General features: G+C 34.3%; 1 protein-coding gene across 1 annotated transcript in view; it reads left to right on the top strand.

Moving 5' to 3' along the window:
* Positions 1 to 15,804, top strand: part of SLCO1A2 (solute carrier organic anion transporter family member 1A2) — a 49,737-nt gene that overhangs the window by 16,835 nt on the left and 17,098 nt on the right. Inside the window, exons 7-12 of the mRNA XM_008707072.2 lie at positions 2,224 to 2,322; positions 2,893 to 3,111; positions 5,524 to 5,688; positions 7,358 to 7,553; positions 10,893 to 11,058; positions 11,982 to 12,154. Coding sequence (XP_008705294.1) covers positions 2,224 to 2,322; positions 2,893 to 3,111; positions 5,524 to 5,688; positions 7,358 to 7,553; positions 10,893 to 11,058; positions 11,982 to 12,154 — 1,018 coding nt within the window. The remainder of the gene's footprint in view (positions 1 to 2,223; positions 2,323 to 2,892; positions 3,112 to 5,523; positions 5,689 to 7,357; positions 7,554 to 10,892; positions 11,059 to 11,981; positions 12,155 to 15,804) is intronic.

The following is a 15,804-nucleotide window of genomic DNA, read 5'->3' as shown; positions in this document are numbered from 1 at the left end:
TCTTAATCATGGCTTCTCTACCATGTCTATAAAACATACTGGCTCTTTCTTTACTAAATCTGGTATCTCCACTTATTACTCAGTCTATTTAGTTTCTTCACAATCTCTCCAAGCTAGTCAGGCCTTTTCAGATCCTTGACAAATATCTGGTTCATATTTCGGTTATGTTTCTTGAAATTTCCTTTTCTAAAATCCATCAATGTCACCTCCCACAATAACCAAAATAAGATCTACTTTCTTATGTTGTCTTCCAATCTCCTACATGTTCTTAATTTATTATGAATAGCTTATTTGTATTCTTTAGTTGTTCCATCTGTTGTTACTTAACAAAAGTGTAACTTTTAGTCTAAAGACATTTCACTATTAATGTAGACATATATTTTAAGAACCACAAATGTCAAAGAAGATGAAAGAAGATCAGAACAGAGCTACACATAATTGAGACAGATCAAAATATTTAGAGATCCTTACTTACCCCAAGAAATTTTTGGCCCTTTTTGATGACTTATTGATTTGCAATAAGCTTTTTCGATGTTTTTCTTTTCTGTCCTTTCAAATCCCTTCACATACTTATCTCAAAAGAATACAAATGCTTGCCTGCAATAAATTAACAAACACCTTGTTATAATCTGTATTTTTTATTCAATAAATACTAAGGTGTATAATATATGGAAATAATAGTAATAATCTCTATATGTACTAAGATGAATAAGACATAGTCCATATAAGGTTTAGTATATAAATAACTACTTAATTATAAATCAACCAAATCTGATAAATACCTGTGGGTACTTAAATTTGAAAAAAAAATTAGACTTAAAAAATGAAATAAAGTGCACATGCATGTAATTAAATAACTATAAATCAATAAGCTATACAATGGAAGAAAATAGTTCCACATATGGCTCTGAAGTTTAGGAGAGAACATAAAAGCTAGAAATGAATTTTGGGAATCACTTATATGGAGAAAATAACTGAAATTGAGAGAGAGAAAGGACTTTGCCATGGGAAGGCATATTTAGTGAGAAATCCTAGGATAAAACACTAGGGAACACTTTTAGTTATTGAGCAGAATAGGAAGAAGAAAAATCAAAGGAGTAGTCACAAGGGAAAAAGTAAACAATAAATGTATAATTTTGTGAAAGTATTAAGAGGAAATGTCAAAAGAGGAGCTAGGCTGCAATGTCAAATAACATAAAGAGTTAGGAGAATGGAGCCCAGAAAAGGACACCAAATAAGCGGCAAAAAGGACACTGGTGCAACCTGCAAGGATTTTGAGAAGAATGTGGAAGGATTTGAGCAGATTCAGGAAGTGGTGAGGATGTAAATGGAAAGTGTAGTGAAAGGAAAAAAAGAAGGGTGGATGGGAGCTATTGTAATCAGTGAATAAGGGAGACTGAACCAGCACAAAAAAAAAAGTCATGTTTAGTTGAGCAAGACCTCAGAGAAGATAGAAGGGGTTGAGGTCAAGAAGTCAGGTCTGTGTATTGGGCGGTGGTGGGGGGCTAGCCTATGGAACCATGGAGAAGGCAGAAGACATCTTTTGAAGTAAGGAGGAACAAGTTGAAGAAGTTCATGTCTGGGTTTTCAGCAGCAGGGATGGCTCAGCCTCAATTCTGAATTGTAGATAAGCCATGAGCTCACTGATGATGAAATTCTAGATGAGTAAGAAGTTGTGAGGGCAGAGGGGACTGATGAAAATGAAAGACAAGAATGTGAAGGATAAGAAAGGAGATCATGATGAAAGAAGAGAAGTATCAATAACAGTGAGGACATAGCCAGAAGAGGTTTCAAGTCAGAGATCTGGGAGTGAAGGTTTTCTGAGGAACATGCCACAAGAAATTTCTCCAACGTGGTGTTGGTCTAGAATTCCTCCAAAAAATGTGCCTATGGGAAGTAGGAAAAGACTCTCACTGTGTTGTGGTGTCAACAGCATGATCCCAGCCTGTGCTGCTACAGCAGATTTTACCTGAGATTTATCACGCAAGAGAATTTGGAGGCCTAGAGAAAGTGGTTTTAAATTTTGAGGTTCTTTTTTTCCACATTAACAGAAACAAACTTGTTACTTATATGTACACAAAGCTTAATTTTCTTACCGATTGAAAGTTTAAGGCAAACATATCTGAGGCCAAAACAATGCAGTCTTCAGACTTTTCATGGAATTAGGACTCTTTATGTGGGTATATAAGTATACTATAACTTTATGTTTTCATTTATTTTTAGGGTTTGTAGAAACAGGAGCTATCATTGGTCCTTTGATTGGACTTTTGTTAGCGTCATTCTGTGCACATGTTTATGTTGACACTGGATCTGTGAACACAGGTAATTCAATAAAATTTATTTATAGTGTCTAGAATACACAAATCACCTTCACTTATGTTATCACAGGTAGTTCTTGCTTTAATGGGTCGACTTGGTGAGTCGACTAATTCCTCTCTTCAGGTGTGCGAACTGGAGTAAAGGAGTTTAAATAATTTTTCAAATATTTCAGACCAGTGAACAGGAAAACAAGTTAAAATGCTGACCTTCTGACTCAAAATTCAGTGCTCTTTCTCTTTTGTCACAACCATGTGTCCTTTTTTCAAGAGATACAAAGACAACGTAGGTCTGAATTTCTTCTAATCAAATAATCATTTATATGTAATTAAATAGAGCTTGTAGTTATTTAATAAGTATCTGTTTATAAATTCCCTACAGGAGAGGACAGAGAGCCAAAATAATTTATTTCTAGGCAATATTGTAATAACACATATTGTTAGGCAAATTTTATGAATGTCTAAATTATTTATAAATTCTGTACTTGGATAAAACCTGAGAACTGTAATATTAATTTTCTTTAGTTCATGCAGGAAATCGTGACAAGCTAATAAAAATGTGTATATCTCTTTACAGATGATCTGACCATAACTCCCACTGATACTCGTTGGGTTGGTGCATGGTGGTTTGGCTTTTTGATTTGTGCAGGAGTGAATGTGCTCACTGCCATTCCTTTTTTCTTTTTGCCCAAAACGCTTCCAAAGGAAGGACTAAAGCATGATGCAGACATCATTAAAAATGACAAAGAGAAACAAAGCAAAGAGGTCAAGAAGGAAAAGGATGGAATCACTAAAGGCAAATACAAAAAATTTAAATACTATATAATTTACTTTTTTTTTTTAGATATGTGTCTATATTTCAGTCTAACAATATATCATGCTAGGGCGCATTAAGACAATTTGTCATTAACAGTCAGTAATCAATAATGTCTAACAAGTCTGAGTCTTCCTGTGTTACTACTTGGAAATAAGTCATATAATTTGGAAATCAAGTTATCTGTGATTAGCATGTATATAAAATTTTATGTCAGTTTAGGCACTAAATAAAAAAATTCCCACTTACCTTCAAAAAATCTTTTTTGTAGAGAACACAGGTCTAATTTTAAAAAAAGAAATCCAAACTGAGAACAAAAGGAGGAAAGAATATACACTATTGCAAATAAATGTATAGTTCTGAAACAACAACAAAATGTTAGTTTAACTGTGAGCTTCCTGCAAGTTAAGGCAGAAAAAGAAAACATGTTAAGTCACATAACTCTCTATATTTTATAGAGAAAAGAATAATAATTCTTAAAGAGAAAGTGTTCTCCAAGTAGCATATTGTAAAAAAAGAAAAACTCATCATATGATGTATAATGCAGACAATATTGAACCACATAGTTTTTTAGCAAGCGCAAGGGCATATTTTATAGAACAGTGTTTTTGTTTTGTTTTGTTTTTGATATATCTTCAATAAAAGCTCAAAGAATAATTTACAGAAAGTGTTTCTGTGGGAAACTAAGCTAAAGCAGTCTAAGTATTTAATGTTCGAGAACACTGATTCTCAAACTTGTCCATATGTTGGAATTACCTGGGAAATTAAAAAAAAATACTGATGCTCAGAAATACTATAGTATTCCCAGGAGGTCTGATTTAATTAGCATGAGGTATGGCCTGGGCCTTGGAATTCTTAAAGATTGTTCATTTACAAGGTGAACAGGGACTCAGTCTCCTTATCTGTAAAATGGGTTAATAACTACTTATTATTACAGAGTTGTAGTGTGACGGTAAAGGAGGTCTGGCACATGTTACTATAATTACTGCTGTTACTATTAATGTTATTATTGTTGATGTTTCTACTTCTACCACCACCCATAAATTATAAGACCGGTTTACACAGAATTTTTATTGACAATTATACATTCACTTAAACTACTATTAAACATAATACTTCTCAGATCATTAGAAGCCAATTCAGAACTTTTCAAATTCCAGAGTGGTCATGATTATATTAACAATTCCTTTGGAAAGGTTGATATGGACTGATAGAAGATTTTAATATAGAATGTTGCTTGTGATCTGCAAGATCAGTTTTCACAGCTAGGAAAGAGCTGAGCTTAGTGTGAGACATATAGAAAAGAGATTTGAACTACTGAGACTTATCTACTAGGACAGAGATATCAACAATCATGAACAACTTGAAAAGCTCCAAAGTGCTCTGAACACAACTTTCTCACCTGCCATGTACTTTATTCACGAATATGAATTCTACAGCTAAAATAGTTTTCTTTGCATTAAGCTATGCTTCCTTCTCTCTCTCAATTTATTTATTGATTCTTTGGATATCAGGCAGTTTATTGAGCAAAAAATACACAATAAGTAAGGAAATCAAGACAAAGAATGTAAAGATAGGAAAAGTTAACAGTAATTATAAGTGAGACTTTGACCCCAAAATGGTGGCAGTGTGACCTTGGAACATTTCCAAGAGATGGGCCACAAATTTGGCCCTGAGCTATGTCAGTCCACACCAACAGGAGAAAGTTTGGGTTACATCATTTACATAACCCTTAGTATGTATCAAATGAATCAAGATCTCAAGAGAGTGGAAACCAGGAGTTTGTATTTTAAAAGATCCCCAGGTGGTTTCATTGTGTATCCAGTATGAACTATTAGCGGGACCAAACTGTTGTTCTCAGGAAGTAGAAAAATACCTGGTACTTGAGAAAATTATATCCCATGAATTCCCACATATTTTAAATTGTCAGGAACAATAATATAAATATTCGAGTATGAACTTTATCAAGTTTATCTCCTTCTAAACTTTAAAAAACAGAAAAAGCATCTTTCATTCTAGACGAACTCGAGAAAAGAGAGGATATTAATAGAAGGAAAAAGAGAAGGGGAAAAAAAAGGAACTGGTGTGAATGCAGACAATATTTCATTCATGTTATAGTTTTTCCTTAAGACACGATAGTAGCTTAGTGATGGTAAAACTGTTGTGCTCTGCTCCCTGCCCAGTCAGCTGCATTACTGACTTGCAGAGGGTACCAAAATGATATAACTTTAGCTTTCAAAAGGTAACAAAATAAAACGAAGCAAAACAAAAACCAGTATGTGCACTATAAGCAGAAAAACTTAATTTGGGAGGGGAGGTTGATGTTTTAGAAAAAGTCGATCTTAAAACGCAAAGTTAAGCTAGTTTAACACTATTGTCATTCTTTCATTTCAGACTTTTTACCGTCCATGAAGAGTCTGTTATGCAACCCAATTTACATGCTTTTCATACTAATAAGTATTATACAATTCAATGCATTTGTTAATATGTTCACCTTCATGCCTAAATATCTGGAACAGCAATATGGAAAATCAGCTTCAGATGCAATCTTTTTAATCGGTATGTCTATTCTCTATGTTCCTAGCTCACTTTATTATTTATTTATTTATTTATTTATTTATTTATTTATTTTTACCATGAAAGGGTAAACAGTGTGATGATGGGTCTAGGAAACTCCTAAATTGAAATATGTGGAGATGCTTCTGTCTCTGGTACATCTCCCCCTTCCCTTCTCCAGGAAATCAACAAATGGTAGGGAAGGAAAGAAGCCAGGAAATCCTGGCTTTCTTTTCTCCTCTCTCTCTGGTCCGAAGGCAAATTCAAAATATTTTTGGAAATCTTGGGGAATGTACAGGTTAGAGATAATTTTCAGAGAGGTAAACCATTAATGTAAAAAGAAAAACAACGTTCATTCATCAGGAGTCTGAGTTTTACTCTTTTAACTCCAGGTTATGAATTCCGTGTCTCTCCTTAGTTCTCTGGGCCCCCTGGTGGTTTGAGGGGTCTTTGCAGCCCATGTATTCTGCTTCTCCTGTGACCACATTAACTCCAGTGGCTCTCTTCCACCTTGGCTTTCTCCTGAGAGATTTTTACTGTTTTGAAAAGTGAATTTCCCAGACTACCCGAAGCCTCATCATCTAGAGTGCTTGTTAAAAGTTCAGGGGGCGCCTGGGTGGCACAGCGGTTAAGCGTCTGCCTTCGGCTCAGGGCGTGATCCCGGCGTTATGGGATCGAGCCCCACATCAGGCTCCTCCGCTATGAGCCTGCTTCTTCCTCTCCCATTCTCCCTGCTTGTGTTCTCTCTCTCGCTGGCTGTCTCTATCTCTGTCGAATAAATAAATAAAATCTTTAAAAAAAAAAAGTTCAGATACCTGGTTCCCACCTCAGACATACTAAATTATACAATCTGGTGTGGGATTCTGGAATGGATTTTCACCACTCTCCCAAGAAAGTGTGTTGGGATTCACTTATCCTGGCATTGTAAGAATGCAACCAAGGGCTGTCTTTTCCTTTTTCTTAACTTTTCCCCCTTTTTTTTAGGGAGAGGGACACAAAATATAAATATACTTAACAACCACAGGCTCAGCAAAGTAACCTTCCAAAGTTCCTTGAGCTAAGTTAAATTCTTAACGACTAGAGTGTGTACAAACAACAGCAAAATCATATTAATCATAAACTACTGGTCAATTTTGACTTGTCACTCTTACCTGAACCATTAGAAAGAAATGTAGATCATGATCCCTGAATACAAGAAATTTACAACCTACTATAATTAATTAAATGAAGGATAGTGATAACAGTCTTCAAAATATACTTTGACATTGTGGGGCATTTAAAAATCTCTCTGTAGGGGCGCCTGGGTGGCGCAGTCGTTAAGCGTCTGCCTTCGGCTCAGGGCGTGATCCCAGCATTCTGGGATCGAGCCCCACATCAGGCTGCTCTGCTATGAGCCTGCTTCTTCCTCTCACACTCCCCCTGCTTGTGTTCCCTCTCTCGCTGGCTGTCTCTCTGTGTCAAATTAATAAATAAAATCTTTTAAAAAAATAAAACGAAATAAAAATCTCTCTGTATGTAATATGTAAATAAATGGAGATAAAATTCAATCAGCTTTCTTCACTGTGCGTTGGACCTAGATGGTTTCTTTTATAAGACATATTAGATAAAAGTGGTATCATATTTGCTCTTTTGCTAAGTCACTTTGTAAACAACATTTCGCTTAAATTTACAGGCATTTATAACTTACCTCCAATATGCATTGGATATATAGCTGGTGGTTTAATTATGAAGAAGTTCAAGATTACTGTCAAACAAGCTGCCCACATAGGATGTTGGTTATCTTTAACTGAATATCTTCTCTATTTTTTGTGTTTTCTTATGATCTGTGATAATTCTTCAGTTGCTGGCATAACCATCACTTATAAAGGGTATGTTGTTTGCTAATGAATATTATACTTCCAGGACAGTTAATAATGTATTTTATTCAATGATTACCCATGACCAGATCATTCGCTAAGTGGAATTAATAATAATAATCCATGGTCTTTATCTTTTCTCCATCTGTCAATTATAAGCCTATCCCTCCAGGCTCTAGGCTTATTAAAGAGGTTGGGAAATATCATAGGGTTAGTGAGTTCATGACTGCACATGTGTGTGTGTGTGTGTTTGTCTTTTTGATATCCTAGTAGATATTAAAGTGGATATCAGACAAACTACCGACAGTTTTAGGTTGTATTAAGATATATGATCCATATATTTTATACTCTCATAAATGGGTAAAACTAAGAATTAACTATATAGTCTCAATCACCTTTATATGTTTTGACAATGAACTTACATCCAGCATAACTGAATCCTAATACACGATATATTAATTCATATGTAAATTCATACATTTCATTTGTCTAATTACGTCTCTATCATTGAATAGTTTTGGATTTGTATTTGAGGGTTATCTGAATTTATAGGAAGGTTATGCATAGTAATGTTTTCTCTTGACTTTTGATAATAAACATCCTAACAGATGTGAGATGATATCTCATTGTGGCTTTGATTGGTGACATTGAGCAACCTTTCGTTTACTTATTGGCCATTCGTATGTCTTCTTGGGAAATTTTTCTATTTAGTTCCTCTCCCCATTTTAACACTTGGTCTTAGCCAAAAGGCTGAGCAGTGATCCTCTGTCCATTTCAAAATCAGATTGTTTCCTTTTTTGCTATTGAGTTTTATTAGTTTTTTAAATATATTTTGGATATTAATCCCTTATCAGATATATGATTTGCAAATATTTACTCCCATTCCATAGGGTGTCTTTTCATTTTGTTCATGATTTCCCTTGCTGTCTGGAAGCTTTTTATTTGATGTAGTTCTACTTATTTATTTTTGCTTTTGTTACTTGTGCTTTTTGGTATGTTATCCAATCCAAAAAATCATTGCCAAGACTGATGTCAAGGAGTTCACCCACTATATTTTTTTCTATGAATTTTATGGCTCCAGGTCTTCAATTTAAGTCTTTAATCCATTTGAGTTTATTTTTTGTTTATTGTGTAAGATAGGGGTCTATTTTCACTCTTTCGCATGTGGCTGGCCAGTTTTCCAACACCATTTATGAACAGAGTATCCTTTCCCCACAGTAAATTCTTAGCTCACTTGTTATAAATTGATTAACTATATATGAATGGTTTATTTCTGGGCTCTCTATTCTGTTCCATAATCTTTGTGACACTTTTTTTATGATAATACCATACTGTTTGATTACTATAGCTTTGTAAAACAGTTTGAAATCGTGAAGTGTGATACCTCCAGCTTTGTTCTTCTTTCTCAAGATTGCTTTGGCTACTTTTTTGTGGGTCCTTACAAATTTTAGAATTATTTTTCTGTTTATGAAAAATGTCACTGAAATCTGTTTTGGGATTGCACTAAATCTGTACATTGTTTTGGGTAGAATGGACATTTTAGCAATATTAATTCTTCCAATCCATGAGCATGGAATATCTTTCTATTTATTTGTGCCTTCCTCAGTTTCTTTCATCAATGTCTTATAGTTTTCAGCATACAGATTCTCACATCCTTGGTTAAATTTATTCCTTGAGTATTTATTCTTTTGATGCAATTACTGGATTGTTTTCTTAATTTCTCTGCTAATGTTTTGTTGAGGCTGAACTTCACAATGTGCTAACCGTGCTCTACTGTTGGACAAGTTTGCTGGCCAGGCTCTCTGGAGGAGAGAGGCCTCTAGTTGTATCCCAGAGTTAGGTGGTGCTAGAAACTGCATCCTCTGGTTGGGCAGGATTGGTGTCCACCTTCTCTCATCAGGTGAGGCTGCAAGCTCTGCTCCATGATTGGGCAGAGTCACTGACTAGGTTCCCTGCCTGAGCAAAGCTTCAGGCTGTGTTCAGCAATTGGGTAGGCCAAAGTCTGGGCTCTGCTGCTGGGTGGTGCTGTAGTCTGGGCCCAGGGTTCCTGTTCAGGCTCCTTGGTAATGTGGGGCCAGAGGTTATGCTTAACAGTAGGGAAGGACTATTAGCTTGGCTCCCAGACTGAGCAGGGCTATAGGATGGACTCCATGGCTTAGGATCTCTGGCCAGGCTTTCTGGATGGGTGGGACTGGAGGCTGTGCTCAGTAGTTGGGCAGGACTGTGAATTTGCTTCCCTGCCCAGAGGGGGTAGTTGAACTGTCTCCACAGCCAGTATGACCTGTTGACTGGGTCTGCAAATCAAGCAGAAGTGCCAACAGAGCTCCTTGTCAAAAAGGAGCCACCATTCAGCTCTGTAGATGAGCAGAACCACAGGCTGGGATCTGTACTTGGACAATGCTGCAAGTAAGAACACAGTCCACCAAGATCTGAGTGCTGGTTGCTGTAATCCCTGTCCCCCTTCTTCTTCTCTATCTAATTCCTAATGAGTGAGGCCTGCAGATTCTCTCAGAGAGCCTCATGAGGTGAGACCTGAATGCACCTCCTGGGAAACATCCCACAATGCCGAGGGAGCTTGATGTCCATCTTGGGCTCTCTTTTCCCACTGACAAAATTGTAGGCCCAGGGGAGGCTTCTCAGTGTGGTGTTATGCTGACCTGGGGATGGGGCAATTTTATTAGAGTATAACTGCTCCTTGTACTGTTCCAATGTGGTCTTTCTAGGTCTTCATGGTCCAGGGGGGTGCTTTAGCCTCACCCCCAGGTTCTCGGATTTTCACAATGGTGTCTTATCTATGGATAGCTGCTGATTGGTCATCTTGGGAAGCAGACTGGTCAAGAACAACCTATGTTGCCATTTTCATGACCACTGGACATTCTTTATACTAGGATAATGTATTTGTTTACTCAAGTAGTTAGATTTCTAAAGCTAAATGTACTGTCTGCATTACAAATTGAACTTACAGATTTTGATCTTCAAGATTGCTTTCAAATGTAAGATCTCTTGTTACTTACTACCATATGGATCAACCATAGGGATTAGGTCATCTTCATTTTTGAGTTCTAATAATGCCTGGAAAAACACCTGCTATATGGTAGGCACTCAGTTAATGCCTGTTTATTGGCTATTTGTTTATCTGAAGTAAATCATTGAAAAGGGGCTATGTGATCACCAAAGCAGGTATTTTTTTATGCCAGAGCTTAGTACTGAGGCCACATGTCAATGGTGGGAAGATTTCTGTTTCTACTTTGGGGAGGAGAGGAAATATAATTTCAGATTAAGGTGAAAAGAAGAAAAAGAAAATGCTCTAATAGTCTTTCAATAGCCATGCATTATTTTAAATCATTTCAGAATGCAACAAGATTCATATGTGGAAAATACCATCCTTGCTGATTGTAACAGGGATTGTAACTGTCCAACTAAAACATGGGACCCTGTGTGTGGAGACAATGGTGTGTCATATATGTCAGCTTGTCTTGCTGGTTGTGAGACATCCGTTGGAGCAGGAATAAATATGGTAACACATTCTATTGGTCTTTTTACAGAACTTCGGTTTTATGCATTGCATTGGAACTTTCCAATGTGAACTGGGTCCACATTTGATAAAAGTAAAATTAGAGTCTTTCTGTATGTTTGTTTGATTTACCTTTTGTTTCATAAATCTTATTTTTAAGTCTCCACAGTGTCTAACCACTAATCTTTTTCTTTAATTTTTTTTGAGTATAGTAGACACTAATCACTGATCTTTAATTTCATAGCAGTGATGTCATTACTCAGATAATTCATTTTAAAAATACTCCGGACTGAAATATTTTTATCATTGAGAGGAAGTTGGTGGTTTTGATCTCAATTATCCACCTAATTGCTTTGCCATTTTTTTTCTTTTCTATATTTTTCACATTCTAACAGCTTTTTAAGAAGATGGAATTAGGCTTTTTTAAATTTTATTTTTGCCTAAAAAAAGTTACAATATTTAAAATGTTGGCTGGTGATAAGGTAAAATACAACTTTTCATTCTTATGAAAACCTGGAAACATTGAATTTTTGAAGGATTGCCTTTACTCTGTTTTTGAAATGAACTCTATTTTTTGAAACAAAGCTTTATTCGTAAGTATCTAAATACTTCCACTGAGTATTCTGAAACAAAATTTGTCATACTTCCTGTTTTAACGAAACAGTGTATATTTTTAAAAGACATGGCGTTAGGATAGCTGAGCTATTGCAAATTTACTCCACATACTTAAAAAGAAATACCATTTTTCTAAAGCCATCCTTCCATGTTTTGTTTTATGCTATAATCCTGAGAGGCACCATAATAGAGATGAGAGTAAAGGGAATAAATAGTCTCCAGCTTGATCCAGTTGGCTATGGAGAAAATATTTGTGATTCGTGTTCAAAATTTTACTTTCTTAAATAGGGTAATATGTTATTTTCTGACAGGTGTTTCAAAATTGTAGCTGCATTCAAACATCAGGAAATTCATCAGCAGTTCTTGGGCTGTGTGACAAAGGACATGACTGTTCCATGATGCTCCAGTACTTTTTAATCTCGTCAGCCATTGGCAGTTTCATTTACTCTTTATCTGCCATACCCGGATATATGGTTCTCCTAAGGTACAAAAAATTATTTTCTTTATTTGGATTCCTTTTTGGTCCTTTATTAAGGTACCTTTTTCTAAGAAAGCCACTTGGAGCCTCCATTATCCAAGAATCCAGTGCTTTCATGTACCACTTAATAAGAGTTTTACATTAGGCATTGTTGAATTTTGCAAAATTTTACAGTTCATTCATCTTTTGGCATTTCTCTCGCTATCTTTCCCTTCCTTATTTTTTTGCAGTTTAATTATGTGAACCTCTCATTGTTTAACACAAGAACAGACACATTTCTATTTTAGTGTGAACTTTATGAAATGGTCATTTTGATAGGTAGAGGGGTTGCCTAGCACTCATTTCATATGGCTCAAGCTATAGGGGATCAGTATGTAAAGCTGTCAGAAGTCTTGGTGTCACCAATTACTATCTACAGGGCATTAAACAGGTCACTTGATCTGAGCTTCATTTCCTCAAATCAAAAATAGGCATAATAATAAATACTCACCTCTTTTTACAAGGCTATTGTGAGATACAAATGATTAAGGGTATTCTTAAACTAGGAAACTGCAGAGCTCCAATTCAAAGGTAGGTGTCATACACATGTGTTCGTTCACTTCCAGTAGTCTTCATACCTAGTAAATATCATAAACATTCCTAGTAAACAAAATTTGCATCTTTTTCTCTTTCCTTCATATTTTATTGGAAACTTAGAAGTAAAGTTAATTGCGATTCTCGGTGCATAACACATTACCCCATAGGCTGGGACAAGTTTTTCTTCTTTTATTTCGCTTTTTTCTTTTTATTTTTCACTTCCTTCTACGATAGGCATCCACATGAATATGATAGCTATATGATCTTAATGGACTGTCCTTTGTAAAATGCTAATATTTTTTGTTGTTATGTGTTTTTATATTCACACAGGAGGTGTTGTGCTATAAATCTTCTTTTGGCTCATAAAGCACAGGCATACATAAATTCACCAATACTGCTAGTACTTATAAGTTATTCTCACATCTTCACTACATGGGAGTTCCTACCTCCTTACAGCCTCACTAACATTTGGAATTATCTAAATTTCAGGATTTGACACTCCAATGGGTGTAGAATGGTAGCTCAGTGATGTTTTAATATGTGATTTCCTGATTCTGTGTGTTTAAGCATCTCTTCAATTTTTTTTTTTTTTTAGCTATTTCGGCTTCTGCTTCAAGATGCTTATTGATTTTCTTTGTCCATTTTCTATTATATTCCCTATATTTTTCTTGGCTATTTTGCTGATTGCTGTCTAAATTATAAATATTAAGGTAATATTGTTTACGTGATACAATTATCTCTTAGTCTCTCATCTTTCTTTAATTTTTCCACAGCATCTTTTATGAAATTAAATGCTAAATTTTATTGTACTGAAATCTAACAATTTTCTTGCCTTTAGGGTTTGTGTGTTGGGGAGTCATATCTTAAAAGTGTTTTTACATTCCTAATTTATAAAAATATTCACCTAAATTTTATCCTAGTATTTATAGCTTCCCCTTTTACATATGGTTCTTTAAACCATCTCAAGTCTATTTTTTTGTGTGGTGAAAGGGAGACAGATGTTCAGTGTTATTTTTTCTCCATATAATAAAGCAGTTTTCCCAACATCAATATAAATAAAAGCTTCCTTCTCTGTTGATTTGTGGTGCCACCTTTATCATATCTCATGCTTTAATATTACGCGAGTCTATTTTTCACTTCTATTCTTATTCCACAGTTTTGTCTGTTCTCATACTGGTACCATATTGATTTTATTATTTTGATATTGTGTATGTTAATATCTCATATGGTAACTCTTCCTCACCCACCCAGCACTGACACCATTACTCTTTCTTTATTCTTTTCTTCACAAATTGATTTAGCTTCTGATGTAAGGCTCTCTATACTCACATAGGAATTTTGATGGAGTTTGTGTGGATTCCATAGATTAATTGGAGAAAATCTGTCATCAAATATTTGTGAAAATGGAATCTTTCCATTTATTTAAATTTTCTTCTATAGATACTATACACACACATATATCCAAATATATACATACATCTTTTTATTTTTCACTTCCTCCTACCATAGGCATTATGGTATTATATCATTTATAATTATAAACAAACATATCCACATGTATCTATCCACATATGGATGTGTTTGTATGGATACATATAGGTATGTATTTATTTGTGTTTGTAAGTGACACTATTTTCTCATATTTTCTAGTTGGTTATTGTTGATTTAGAGGAATGCTGTTAATTTTTTAAAGTTTAGTTTTTAATCCAACAACTTTTCTTATTCTATTAACTTATTGATGTTGTTAAGCTTTCTATATAGAAATATGTGCAAATATGGAGAGTTATATCTCTTCATTTCTAAACCTTACACATCTTAGGCTTTTTAAATTTTCTTATCATCAACTTGGACCTCCAAAACTGTGATAGTGAGTATTCTTGTGCTTTTCTAATTTTAATGGAAACTACATAAATTTTTCCATTATGATACTTGCTATAGATTTTCAGTATATAGTTTTCATCTTAGTTTCATCTAGTTTCTAAGTCTTTAATAATGAAATAGGTACTAAACTTTATTAAATATATTTTTCTGCATCTATGATTCTATAATTTTTCTACTCAGTATTTTTAGTGTAGTAAAATAAAATGGTAGTTTTTTATGTTAAACTGATTACATGGATGAGAAAAACCACAGTTAGTTATGGTATATTTTTATATATGATTTTGGTTTGTTTAAATAATACTTTATTTAAAATTGTTATATCTATGTTGATAAGTAAAACAGACCTACTATTTTTTAGTCTTTTTTTGCTTTGGAATCATTTGAGACCCCACAAAAAGAATTGATAAATTTTCTATTTTTTTAAATTTCTGGAACTACTTATATTAAATATCTGTCGAAATTTATATACATCCACCTGTAAAAGTATTTATACTTTGGGCTCATTTGGACAGTGATATTTGATTACTATTTCCATTTATTCAGTGTTAGTGCCTATTCACATTTTCCATTTCTACTTATATTTTATGCTTGCTAGTGAATAGATGTTTATAATATTCTTTTATCATTCTGATATTCTCTGATGTATCTGAAAGGCTTACCTTTTTTTTTTTACGTATTTTGTTTATTTGTCCCTTCATTTTTTCTTGATCATTATTGCCAGATGCATATGTTTTATTTTTCTTCTTTTAAAGAATCGGTTTTGGTGTTGTTAGTCTTTATTTCATGCATTTCTGCTCTTCTTTTTTTTCCTTTAGGCTTGCTCTGTGGTTTTTTTTTTTTTTTTTTTTTTTTTAGGATTGGCTATTTTTTTATTATGTTATGTTAGTCACCATTCATTAGTTTTTGATGTAGTGCTTTATCTATTTGAGTTTAATACTTAGATCATTTGTTCGACTACTGTATATAAAATGGTACATTTCCTCCCAATTATTGCTTTAGCTATGCCTCAACGAGTATTTTCTTTGATATTTATTTTTAACTATTTTGCAGTTTCTTTTATGATTGCCCCACCAGGCCAAAGTTTTTTTTTTATTAATGTGTTATATAATTTCCATATATGTAAGAACTTTCTATAGAAATCATTTTATTATTGTTACTCCATTTTTATGTTCAGAGAACATAATCTGAAAGATTACAGG

This window comes from Ursus maritimus, unplaced genomic scaffold, assembly GCF_017311325.1.
Source record: "Ursus maritimus isolate PB19 unplaced genomic scaffold, ASM1731132v1 scaffold_26, whole genome shotgun sequence".
Taxonomy (NCBI): domain Eukaryota; kingdom Metazoa; phylum Chordata; class Mammalia; order Carnivora; family Ursidae; genus Ursus; species Ursus maritimus.
This window is presented reverse-complemented; position numbering and strand designations above follow the sequence as displayed.